Here is a 12,534-nt window from a genome sequence, read left to right as displayed (position 1 = left end):
GTCCGTCCCTTGCTACCAGCACTGAGGGTTTTTACGGAGCTTTGTTATTTATGGAGCTACGCAACTCGGTCCTCATCTAAGGCTTGTCGTTGGCCATGGGCTGGCACCTTGTTCTGCGGACAGAGGCTTGTGTCCTGCTCAGGACTGCCACTGCTGTCCCTGTGCCCCTTCCTCCATCCCCCCGGTGCCTTCCCAGCTCTGTGCAGACGGGCCCAGGGCAGCACACGTTGCTGGTGGCTGTGATCCGTCCGACCCCCCCGGCTCCTGGCACTGCGCCGCAGGGTGCTCGTGCTGCCTTCTGCACCTGCCTCCTCTCCGCTGTCCCCCCGTGTGGCTCCACAGGGCTTTGCTCTTCTCGGCAGCTTTTGGAAACAGCGAAATTGTCTGGGCTGGTGCTGCACCAGGGCGGACTGGCCGAAACAGGGGAGGATGTTTTTTTCCATCGGTGTGCTACAGCTGCTCCTCCTGGGGCACCGGGGCGGATGGTGGGCTGAGAGCCTGTTTGGATGCAGGGTGGCCAGTAGGGACGGGGAAAGGGGCTGTTTAGGGGGGCGGGAGCTGCCTTCGTCGAGGCTGAGTCGAGGTTCCTCATCCGTCGCCTCTCTGCCCGCCCAGATCCGAACGCGGTCATCCCCGAGCAGCTGACGACGAGTCGGCCCAGCAAGGAGTCCGACAACACGGTGAAAATCGTCACGCAGAGCCCGCGCCACAAGGTCCCCGCGGTGGAGGAGCCCGGCAAGCCAGGTAGCAAGGCCACGGCGTCCCGGAGAGGGGCTGGGAGCCGCGGAGCCGCGCGGTGCTGGGCGCTGCGCCCCTGTGCCAGCTGCAGCCCTGTCCCCCAGCGTCTCCTCGCCCTGGTCCGGGGGTTATGGGCAAGGCGCTGCTGGGCTGTGCCGGGGCAGGGAGCCGGCCGCGAGGCCGCAGAGCAAAGCAGCTCGGGCTCCTGGGCTCCTTCTCCCAGCGCCGGGCTGTGCTGGCAGCGGCGTTGCGAAGTGCTGGCTCAGCACGCCGCTCCTCCTCCTCCCTCTGCTGCCCATCTGTTCCTCCGTGTACGTCTGAGAGGGCTTGGAGGAGTTGAGGTCCTTGGGTTTTTGAGCTGAGCCAGTGTGAAAGCCCTTTGAAGGTGGTTTCCTGAGTTCCTGACCCTGCTGAGAGAAAAGTGAAATCAGATGAAGTCAGGAAAAGTTGCTCTTTTCTTCTCCCGCGGCGCAGCCAGCCAAGTGGCCTCCCCTCGGGGGCGCGGAGCTGCCCGGGCCGGGGTCAGGAGGAGGTGGGGGTCAGTAATTGGGCTCCGGGTACCAGGCCCCGCTTTCATTACTGCGCTCAGGTCAGCTGCGGAGAGCAGAGGCTCCTGGGGTGTGTGCGGGTCGCAGCCCCGATTTCGGTCCGTCCAGTGGGAGGGGACGGGCTGGCACCTCCGACGGGGGTGCCCGGGGCTCCGTCAGGTTGTGCCTGGCCGTGGAGGCAGGGCTGAAGGCAGGCGAGGGGCTAAGCGGGGTGGGAAGGTGGGGCAGCCCACCCGTGCACGCTGACGCCCGTCTCCCCTTGCCTTGCAGGCTCGGTCAACCAAAATGGCCAGGAAACCCAAGGTCCCAGCGACGGGTTCTTGAGCTCCAAGGTCGCCGTTTTTGCGGCGATCGGCGCCGGCTGCGTCATCTTCATCCTCATCATCATCTTCCTCGTCGTCCTCCTGATCAAGATCCGCAAGCGGCACCGGAAGCACACGCAGCAGCGGGCCGCAGCCTTGTCACTCAGCACCTTGGCCAGCCCCAAATGCAGCGGGAACGCGGGCTCGGAGCCCAGCGACATCATCATCCCCTTACGGACTACAGAGAACAACTACTGCCCGCACTACGAGAAGGTGAGCGGGGACTACGGGCACCCCGTCTACATCGTCCAGGAGATGCCCCCGCAGAGCCCAGCCAACATTTACTACAAGGTGTGAGGAGCAGCCTGGGCACGCCGCCATGCAGGGGAGCGCCGAGCGGCCGCCGGGTCCGGCTCCGGGGGAGGCAGCGACCCCGGCCCCGCGGCACGGCGCGGGGAGCGCAGGGGGCTGGCGCCCGGCAGCGCGCCGCTCGCTCGCGCGCCGCCTCTCCCCCTTTGTATTTAGTTTTGTAGTTCTCAGCTTTTGTAATCCCAGGACTTCGAGGGTGAGCCGCCAGCGTCCTCCTCTCCTGCTCCAGACTGCGGCCGGCCGGGGCGCGGGCCAAGCGCCCGCCGTGGCGGGCACCCTGCCTTTCCGCGCCCGCTCGGACACCGCCGGCACCCCCGCAGACTCTGCCTCCCCTTTGACGTTTTTGGGATTTCCCCTCGTCACCTCCACGTCCGTGTGTTAAGTGCCGTGCACCTGGTGCTGCAGCGGCCGCCGCTTCGGGCCCGGAGGGTCCCGGGAGCCCGGACGGACGCCGGGGCCGCGGAGAGGAGCTGGGGCCAACGAGGAGCGAGCGGCCTCGCGGGGAGGAGGAGGATGCTTCGCCGAGGTGCCAAGATGCAGAGAACTGCGGGGAGGAAGCTGGCAAACCCGATTTACTACTACTACTATTATTATTATTATAATTATTTTAATTTTTTTGTAACATTTTTATTTTTGTGAATCCCGGGCGGGACTCCGGCCCGCCGCCCGCCGCCTCCGGGCACACGCCGCCGCCTCCTTCCAGCACGCCGTCCCGCCGGCCGCGGGGCAGACCCGCCGTCGCCCGCCGCTGCCGTTTTAAACTTTTGTGTTCGTAGCTGTTGACTCTTGTTTTAGTCTCTTTATAAAAAGAAAGAAAGAAAAAAAATGATATAAATGATGTCTCAAGCATTCAGCGCGTGAGAGTCCGAGCGCTCCTCCTGCCCTGCGAGGCTGCAGCCTCGGCGGCGATCCCGGACCTCCCCAGGGCGCCCTCCCGCCCGGGGCTCCGCGGGGAGCAGGGGAAGCCTCTGCTGCTGCTTCCCGTCGGGCCGGGACTGCTGGAAGTGAAGCGTGGGGCAGCCTGGGGAGGAGGGAGGGCCGGGCTGGCTGCACGTCCCGTGTCACCCGTGTCACCGGTCCCGTCCTGCCGCTGGTGCTGGGGCGGTGCTGCAGTTGGCCGCCCCGGGGTGCAGCCCTGCGGAGCTTCTCCTTGGAAAGGAAACTGGAAAACGATGGTGCTGGGCTCGGGGCCGGGGCGGTGGTGCCAGGAGGAAGCCAGCGTTTGGGAGCCGGTGCTCTTGGGTCTCCTTCACCATCCACCCAGGCAGGTCTGCTCAACCCTCCTCCTCCTCCTCCTTCTACTTTTCCTTCTCTTTTTTCTCCTTCTCCTCCTCCTCCTCCTTCTCCTCCTCTTTTTTCTCCTCTCCTCCTCCTCCTCGTTGCCCCATCCCCATCAGCCCCCCACCTCTCAGCTGTACAGGAGGGTGTTGTGGTGCCGCAGCGCTCGGTGCTCCGCGGGGACCTGGAAGCCCCCGGGAGGCGTCCCGCAGGCCAGCGGCAGCGCGAGGCTGGGAGCTGAGCTGGAGGCTCTCCTCCGCCCTCCGTCTGTGCCAGGACCCCCTGGTGCCCCCCGGCGCCCTGCCTGTGGGCTCGACCTGAGCCCGGCACCCCCCTGGGTGATGCTCCGGGTGCAGGGGCTCTCCCAGCCCCTGCAGCTCCTGCAGGGGGTCACCAGCCCGGCCGTGCTCTGCTATGGTTTGCCTCAAACTGGGAGGGTTTGAGCCTTGGGCTCTTCTGGCAGGCTCGCTCCCGGCTTCCTCTGCCCGGGAGGACCTGCCGCCGCCGTAGCTGGTGCGCGGCGAGGTTGGAGGTGACAGCCCTGCCACCCTGCCTGTCCCAGCCCGGCGCTGGCGGCTGCGTGCTCCTTCCTCGCTTTCTTTTCCTTTCAGAAGTAGCTGCTTTTGCTCAGGGAGCAAGCGCGGGGCAGGAGGGGGCTGCTGCCGCCCGCCGCGGTGCGCCCCCCTGCCCGGCTTCTCCTCGCCTTGCCCCGGGCACGCGTCCAGCGCCAGCGGCCCCGGGTGCTGGGAAGTGCCCAAAGAGCGAGAGAGCTGCTCTGCAAAAGTGCCTTGATGAGGAGAGGGCCGGGGGTGGCAGGAGGACGGGGCTGGGGCTCGGAGGGCCCCGGCGGGGACAGCCCCGCGGGGTCTGCCCTCGCTCGGGGCAGCTCGGGCAGGAGCGTGCTCGGCTCTGTGCCGCCTGTGGGCCTGAGCAGAGCGTTTGTTCATGTTGCTTTAGTTTTATTTTTATTTTTGGAAAGGTGGGAGTTCGGGATGGAGCAGCAAGGGCTGCCCCAGCTCCCCATCCCCGCGGGGCACGGCTGCAGCCCCGGGGCAGTAACACAGTCCCTGCCTGTGGCAGAGGGGAGCTGGGAGCGGGGGCTGCCCTGCCCAGCCCTTCTCCCCTCTCCCCCCCCCCCAGCACCTTTCGGACCCCCTCCTCCCCTCCTCCAGCCCCTTGCCTTCCCTTCGGGGCGTCTATGCAGATGCTGCGCTGTGCCGGCGCTGCCAAAGGGGACGGGGTCTGCTCTCCATCACTCTCCATCACAGAAAATTGTGTCTTAAAAAAAAAAAGAAACAACAAGAATCCCCCCCAAATTCCGACCTGGAGGTCCCCAGGGGAGCAGAGCCCAGCGGGCAGGAGCCGGGGTGGGTTCGGTGCAGGAGTTTCACCTGGCGAGGCTGGGGCAGCGGGGGGGCGGCAGGTTTTGGGTTGATTTGCCGAGGGTCTGGCCACGCAGCGTGCCAAAAGCCAAGCGGCGAGTCCTTGTGGCTGGCCCTGCTGGCGCTCCGGGGTGGCCGCTGGCCCCGGGCAGCCCAGCTCCTTCTGCGGCGGGCAGCTGAAAAAAAAACCTTGTAAATATGTGCAGAAAGGGTGAAATCTGAACTCTTGATTTTTGCTGAGCACCTCGGTCTGCTGGGTCCTGAAACTGAGTGTCCCTTCTGTTCCTTTCATTGGAAGCGTTGAAGTTTTTTTTTGTTGTTTTGTTTCGTTCTGTTTGTGTAAATACTAGTCTTTTTTGGGAGAAATAATGTAAAGATGTTTTGTATAAACTCCGAATTATTTTCTGGTTGCTTTTTCTTAGAAAAACAAATGAGAACTAAAAAAAGAAAAAAAAAATTAACCACGAGAACGGGTGTAAAACATTGTCATACTGCGATCAAACCCAGGAGCCGCGCCGCGGGCTCTGTGCTGGTGTGCGGGGGTCCCGGGGGCCGGTCCTGGGCTCGCCGCAGGAGCCCCCAGCCCCAAAACGCCCCTCGGGAGGGGAGGGCTGCAGGGTGCTGCTGTCCAGGGGCGCTCCCGGCCGCGCTGGGGCAGGACGGGGGCCGTACCCGCGGTATAACGCAGGGTGTGCGGGCCCCAAGCAGAGATGTCCGGCTCCCCCCGCTGCGCTGTGGGGCGGGCGCCCCTCTGCCCCTGGGCGCAGCTCCGGACCCCGCGGTGCTCGGGGGGAGCTGGACCCGGAGCGTGGAAAGCTCCTGGCGGGGTCCAGGTGGGGCTGCCAGGCACGGACCTGTTAACGCGAAGTAAACGCAAGCAGCAGCAAATTGATCTTTTATTCATTTAACAGAAAAAAAAAAAGAACACAAAGCAAAACCAAAACCTCAAGTCGTGTAACTCCAAGCAGCAGCTTGAGATCTGCTTTTCCAGGCCTGTGGAGCTGCTGTGTGGCACAGCGCTGCTCCCCCTGCCCGGGTTTCCAGCTGCAGCCAGCAGCAGCCCGCTCTCTGCTTGGGGCCCCCCCGGCAGGCGGTGGCTCGAGGCGGCCGTCCCCGCTGCAGCCACCTCGGTGCCACTGTCACACCCCGCGCCTGGGCGCGCTCCGCGGTCCCCGATGCCCCCAGCAGCCCGTGCATTAAATCCACATTATATCAGCAGGGTACCGGGGGGCTGCGGCGGCCCCTGCAGCTCGGGGAGCCCCCAGCAGGGCCGTGCCCCCGCCGCCCCGCACACCAGCACCCCCGCGCCCGCTCCCACATTTCAGCGCTGCCGCCACGCGCGCATCCCTCGCCCGGCGCCACGCAAGAGGGGGCTCGGCTGGCGCAGCCCCGGGGGGCGCGGGGGCTTGGGGCTGCCGTGGCGTGGAGGTGCCCGGGACCCCCTGCCCCGGGGGCCGGTCCCCGGGGGGGGCCGCGTGGCGTGGGGCGATGCCGGCAGCCCGGGGTCGGGGCTCAGCATCCTGCGCCGCTCAGCGTCCGGCCCCGCCAGCCGCGCCGCCCCCAGCGCTGGGGGCTTTTGTTTCTTCTCGTCATTGTTCCTCCTCCTTTCGGTTCCTTTCGCCTTCGCCCCAGCTCTCCCGCCCAGTAGCATATCATCGCCATCGGTAACCAGCTCTGTGGCATCTGAACCCCATGGAGCCGTGATGGAACCTGATATATTGTTAAATAAAAGGTTTTTTTCCTATGGAAACCCCGGCTGTCTCCCGTGTGCTTTTTTGCTGCCCCGGGTTGTCCTTTGAAGCCACAGCCTGGCTCCAAGGAGGCCGGGGACAGGGCAGCTCGTCGCGGCGTGGGGGGAGCTGTTGGTGTGCTGGGGTGAGCGGCACCCCCCCTCGGCACCCCACCTGCAGCCAGGGAGCAGGGTGGCAGGGGATGGGGACAGGGTCTGGGGTCTGCTCCCGGGCTGGGAGCACCCAGAGCCACTTCGTGGATGGCTCGGGGCAGGAACACCCATCCCTCCCGGTGACTGATATTTATGTAGCCATTCCTCAGCGTACCTTCATTTAGTAAGTTATTAAAAAGTCGTTTTAGGAAATGGGATGGCAATAAATCCTTAACAGCTGGTGCTTTAACCAGCTCCGAGATGGGCTCCGCCGCAGTCATCGCCCTGGCTCTTTGTAACCAGCTTTCATGTGGCACTTGGCAAGGCTGCAGGGCCCCGTGAATTCGGAGCGAGGGACGTGGGAGGGGGGTGGGAAGCACCCCGTGAGCCCGGTCACCCGAGGGGCTCAGCCTGGGGGCCGCATTTCGGCTCTGGACTCCCCTTGGGGACAGGACCAGGCTCTGGGCTTGCTCCGGGGGTGGCACGCGGGGAGCCTGGGGGTGCTCAGGAAGAAAGGCCCCGGGGGAAAGCCCTGGGGGAGAGGTCACAAAAAACCCTCGTCACTGGTGGGAACGGGGAGAAGGGCCTGCCTAAAATGTTTTACGAAGTAGGAAGCTGCCGTCGGGGGCTGTGAAATCCTTTCGGCAATAGGATGGACAACAAAGGAGCATGATTCCCCTGAGCCCACCATGGACGTAATGCCAGAGGGGCAGGTGCCACGGCCAGCACCCCCTAGGGGCACAAAGAACCTGGGGGCAGCGGGCTTTTGGGGGTCTTTTATTTGGGGGGGGACACCCTGCTGGTGGGCAGAGGCCAGCAGGGGTGTGCGGGTGCAGGATGCAGGGTATGGGGTGCAGGATATGGGATGTGGGACGTGCCCGAGGGCTGGGGGGACTCAGAGCCCTGCTCCCTCAGGGGCTGTGGTGCTGCGTACGGTGCTGGGTTCCTGGGGTCTCGGGAAAAATGAGGCCAAGGCACTGGGAGAGGGTGGAGGAGGAACTTCTTCTGGGCCAGCGAGCAGGGGGTGGGAGGCGAGGTGGGGCGAGGAGATCAAACGCAGCAGGCTGGTCCCGGGGTGCTTGGGGAGCAGCCCGAGACGCAGGGACGGAGCCAAGGCATCTGCAGGAGCGAGCAGGGGCTGCTTGGGATCGGGGTCAGGGCGGGGGGAGCGGGCCTCTGGGTGTGACAGCCCTGCTTGTATGTGGTTTGCCGGGCTGAAAATCCCTCTCCTCTGCATGCTTTGATCCCAGGGTGAATTAAATAATGCTTTTAATTTCAAACAGCTTCGCTGGTCCCCGATGCCCGAAGGGTAAATCTCTAAGTGCCAAACTTGCTCGGACCTGCCAGAGGAGGAGGAAAGCACTTTAACAGGTTCCCGGAGCCCAGCGCTGAGCCGGGGAGCGGCAGCGCCTCGGGTGCCTCCCAGCACGGGCTTGGGGCACCCCCAAAAAGCACCCGGTGGGATGGAGCCCGTCGGACCCCGGTGTGTGTCCCCTGTGTGTCCTGGGGCATGGCCCAGAGCGAGGCCACCCCCGGGGGGGGCCTGGTGCATCGCAGGGGCTCGGGGGAGCCACCACGCCTCGCCCTGCTCGCAGCCCTGGCCACGGAAGGGCTTTGCTCCGAGCATCCCCGGCCCTGGCTGGGGCACAGGAGGACGGCGAGCTGTGGGGCTCAGCTCCCCGGGGACGGCTGGTGCCAGGGGGCTCGGCGGGACCTCACCGGGGAGCCTGCGGGTCTGCAAAGTTCATTAAAGCCGTCGATGCTTTTGGACGTCCGTCAGGACTGGATAAGTTATTTTAATTATTTAAGGTAAAGGAGCTTTCTCTCGAGTTTATTAACTCGCCCTTGGCCAGATCCCGCTGCAACCTGGAGCAGCTGCCAGCCCAGCGGGCCCGGAGCTGTTTGTGAAGGCTGCGTGCCCTGAGCCACGGCCACGGGCAGGAGCAGCATGGGCACGGGCAGGGGGCTGAGCTCCACGGGTGGGCGAGGGCAAAACCATCACCCCAGCTCCGGGCTGAGATGGGACCGACCAGAGACAGGCGTCGTGCTCGGGGAGCCGCGGAGCACCCAGGGGAAGGCAGGGATGCTGCAGCTGCTGGGACACCCTGGGGGCTGGAGACGCGGCTGGGTGCTGGGGTGCTGCTCCTCTGCATGCGCCGCGGCATCACCGCTCCCTGCCCGCCGCGGTGCGCAGCGTCCCCTGCGTGGGCAGCGTCTGGCCAGCCTGCAAGAGGCCGCAGAGCAGCAATCCCCCGCAATCAACCTTGGCTGGGCCAGCTGCTGCAACGCGGATTGGGAAGTTTATCCTCGTTTTCCCTGTAGGATATCCGAAATAGCTAACAGGTTCTCCTGGCCGAGGCGACGGGCTTTTCCCACACCGCGGGCTCTCGCAGCGAGCACCACCTCGGCTGCACCTGGTCTCTGCGCTCACGGAGAGGAGCCTGGAAGATCCATTAGGCTGTCGTGGTATGCAACGAGTCCCGCGGGCTCCGTAATTAGAGCAGTAACTGCCACGCACCGGCGGGCCGTTCATCACAGGCCCATCGTGGCGGCTGCCGGACACCAGCAGGATGCGTCCCGCGGGACTGCGCTGCCCCGGGGCTGGGGACCGTCCCCGTGCCAGCGCTGGCCACTGCCCTCACCTCGCTGTGTGCCTGCGATGCTCTGCATGGGCTGGGAGCACTCCTCCTGGCTGATTCCCGCAGGTTTGTCCCCTGTCTGCCGTCCCCCAGCCTGACTTCCCGGCTGTGTCCGCGTGTCCTGCTGCTGCTGGCGGCCGCGCAGCGGGCACCAGGCACCCGGGGCACGTGGAGGCTCGCAGGGGCTCGCGCCCTGGGGAGCAGGAGCTGGGAGAGGGGTAGGCGGGTGGGGGACAGAGGGAGGCTGGAAAAAGGGGGAGACAGCCTAGGAAAGGAACTGGAAAGTGGAGGAGGGAGGAGGGAGAGAGATTTCTTCCAGGGAGGTGAGGCCCAGCGAGGCAGGGAGCTCCGGGACGAGCTCAGAAGTTTTTCGCTGGTAAAACAAATGAACGAAATGCAAGTGTTGCTCTGCAGCAAATGTAAATTAATTATGTGCAGGGTTCTAATGTTATTGAAACAAAACACTCGGAGAGGGTCCCCTGGCTGCTGGAGCAGGGCCTGAAGGAAGCAGAAAGCTTTTCCTTTCTCTGGCCGTGACGGAGGACGGGAGGTGAACGGGAAATGTCAGCGCTGCGGCCACCGGGGCAGGACCCTGCCTGGGCCAGGCGCAGCCCCAGCAAGGTGCTCCGCGGGCTCTGCTCGGCTGCGCTGAGTGCCCTGTCCCCAGGGCACGGGGCACAGGGACACCAGGACGGCAGGGTGGGCACATCCCGGGGATGTGGCGTGAGCCCCGCACCCATCCTGCAGCCCCCAGGCTGCCCCAAGGCTGGAGGAGGGTGCTGGGCTGCCTCCAGCCCTGCCCTGGCTGGGAAGGGCTGGCCGAGGCTTCGGTTTCAGCCGGGCTTTCCCCCTCCCAATTCCTGCAGCCTGGTGTAATCCTCCTGAGCGAGCCCTGCGCCAGGTTCTTGCTGGAAATTGGCTCTTGCTGCGGCTCCGGGGGCTGCGTGAGGCAGCAGAGCCAGAAAGAAAAGGGAGACGGCGACTCCAAGGGAAGTGGGCCTGGGGGGGCTTCGCTCTCCCCTCCGCCGGCCGGGGGACCAGGTGAGGAAGTGTCCCCACTGGTGCCTGGCCTCTCTCTGTCCCCGGGGTGTGCCCATGTTGGAGCTGGGCTTTTCCTCCCCTCCGGCAGGGCTTTGGTGACCCGGGGTCCGTGTCCTTGCTGGGTTACAGCCGAAGGGAAGGCTGGGCTCAGGCAGGGCAAAGCCCGGCAGAGACGGGGCCGTGGAGCCAGGCGCACGAAGGCAGCTGGCTGCGGGCTTTATGTCCCTTTGCATCAACGAGAGGAAGGAGCCGGGGCCTTCCTCCCCGTGCTGCTGGCAGGTGGCTCGTGTCCTCGGCCACGGCTGGGCTGGGCGGTGGGTCCGGGCACGTGCGTCCTCCTGGGAAAGAAGGCACCGGTTCCCTGGGTGCCACGGGACGATGCTCCGGGAGCACCCAGAGCCTCCTTGCCCCGTTGCCGTGCCCCGGGTGATGCCAGCTTGCTCCAGCTGCCTGCCCCGCGCTGGGCAGCGGTGCCTGGTGAGGAGGGACCCCCAGGCTCGCAGCCAGCCCCGTCCCTCGCTTCGGCCTTGCTCTAAATGACAAAGCAGCTTGCGAGAGCGATGGTGGTGAACTTTGGCTTCCTGCTGCTTAATGTAATAAGGTGTCGGCCATTAATTATGTGCTTAACAGGCAAGGCTGGGGAGGAAGCTGGAGGAGCGGGCGGGCAGCTCCTGCAGAGGGCTGAGCTGCAGGGAGCTGGCTCCCCGGGGACGGGGGACCGGGGTTTGGACGGGGTGCCTCCTCCCAGCCCCTGCTCCTCGCCCTGCCCGGACTTCCAGCAATGATCCTGCTGCCTGCTGGGCTCTGCTGCTCCCGGCAGCCTCGGTGGGGCTGCAGCGCCCGCACGTGAGGCGATCCCGCCCCAACAACCCGGCCGAACAAAGCCCCACTGTCTGCGCCCCGGCCCGCGCTCCCGTCGGGCGCGCATCGCCCAGCGGGGTCAGCAGGAAATTAATCCCAGGCTGGGGTGAAAGGGTTAACGAATGCTGATTTTACAAACATCGACACTATCCTTCCCCAAACTAATAGAGGGGTAATTAGCTCTTAATAAAAGGGAAAGGCGAGCCCTGCCATCCTTGGCAGAGCTGCCGAGCGGCGCGCAGGGGCGGGTGTCCGTGGGAGCCAGGAGGCAGCCAAGGGCCGGGGTCACATCCTGCACCCCAAGAGCAGCCCGGGCAATCAGCTTCAGCAACGGCAGCCAAGTGCCATGCTCCAGGGTACATGGCAAGGGCTGGGTTTTGCTCCACGTCCCGCAGGGTTTATGTGGTGGGGTTTTGCTCCCGCCGGCCCCGAGCCCTGCTCTGCCTTGGTGAGCTGCTCCGGCCGTGCCCCACCGGCCGTGCCTGTGCCCAGCACCCTCGGGGCATGCGTGCGAGCCTGGATGGGATGCGTGCGCGGTGGTAACTGGGCAAATCCTGACGTGGCCAGCGTGAATGGGAGAGAAAAGGCCTTTCAGGGAGTGCAGCCATGCACGCTGCTCCGCCGCGGGCTGGCGGGGCGGCCCCAAAACCCCGGGCGGTGTGTGCCGGGAGGGGGATGCTGCCGCCCCTTGCCCCTCTGCTGCACCACGGGGGGGATTTCTTTACCCCCATGGTGAGAAAAATCGGCAGAGCAAGGCCCAGGCCCAGGAATTGCTGCTGGTGGGGGTTAGTGGGATGCCTCGCAGCACCCCGAGGGCTGGGAGCCATCCCGGTGCCCAGGCTGTCCCGCAGCGGGTGCGGTGCCCTGCTCCATCCCGCTGCAGGGCCACGGGGCCATTGCCTGCCTCCCTGCAGCTGGGGCCAAACTCCCATTGTGAGCCTGCTGCAAAGAGCCACCGGGATGGGCACGTGGATCGAAGCGTCCCCGGCCCCCTTCGCTGTGTCACAAAGCACCTCCCCGCTCAGGAAGGGGAAAGGAGCTGCTAGCGGCTGGCTTACTGCCCCGTGTTTACGCTCCCTGCCCAGCCCGAGCCTCTCTCACAGCCTGGGTGATGAGAGAGGCTTCACGGGCTGCACTTCTGTTTCTGGAGGGCCCTGGTGAGACATTTCCGACGAATGCTTTGCTCGGCAGAAATATGCAGCGTTGGATCGGCCGGAGCTATTCATGCGTTCCGGATCGGTGGCCAAAATAACGCATTTCAAAAATATAAAAACGTCTCGCTTGGACATTTTTTAAGCACAATATTTTGGCTTTGCCTTTGGAGGCTTGCGGGAGCTCAGGTTAAGCTGCAGGGAACGTATTTTTAAAGATAGCTCTCCCTTCCCCAAATAGACTTGACTTTTTCGCCGGCTGCACACAACGCGCGCTGTTTGTTTATCCTCGCGGAGACAAAGGCGTTCCCTTTCGTGGGGTTTCTCGTTTGCTCCGGGTCTG

The 12,534-nt window shown here is 64.9% G+C and overlaps 1 protein-coding gene across 3 annotated transcripts in view; it reads left to right on the top strand.

The window, feature by feature from the left end:
• Nucleotides 1–6,367, top strand: part of EFNB1 (ephrin B1) — a 28,076-nt gene extending 21,709 nt beyond the window's left edge. For all 3 annotated transcript variants that reach the window (XM_035324782.1, XM_035324781.1, XM_035324783.1), the window contains exons 4-5: nucleotides 616–744; nucleotides 1,557–6,367. In XM_035324782.1, the coding sequence (XP_035180673.1) occupies nucleotides 616–744; nucleotides 1,557–1,945 (518 nt within the window). In that variant the 3' untranslated portion in view covers nucleotides 1,946–6,367. The remainder of the gene's footprint in view (nucleotides 1–615; nucleotides 745–1,556) is intronic.
• Nucleotides 6,368–12,534: the final 6,167 nt, after the last annotated feature.

Source organism: Oxyura jamaicensis, chromosome 4 (genome assembly GCF_011077185.1).
Source record: "Oxyura jamaicensis isolate SHBP4307 breed ruddy duck chromosome 4, BPBGC_Ojam_1.0, whole genome shotgun sequence".
NCBI classification, from domain to species: domain Eukaryota; kingdom Metazoa; phylum Chordata; class Aves; order Anseriformes; family Anatidae; genus Oxyura; species Oxyura jamaicensis.
Note: the sequence above shows the minus strand (reverse complement) of the source record. Positions and strands in the feature narration are given on the sequence as shown.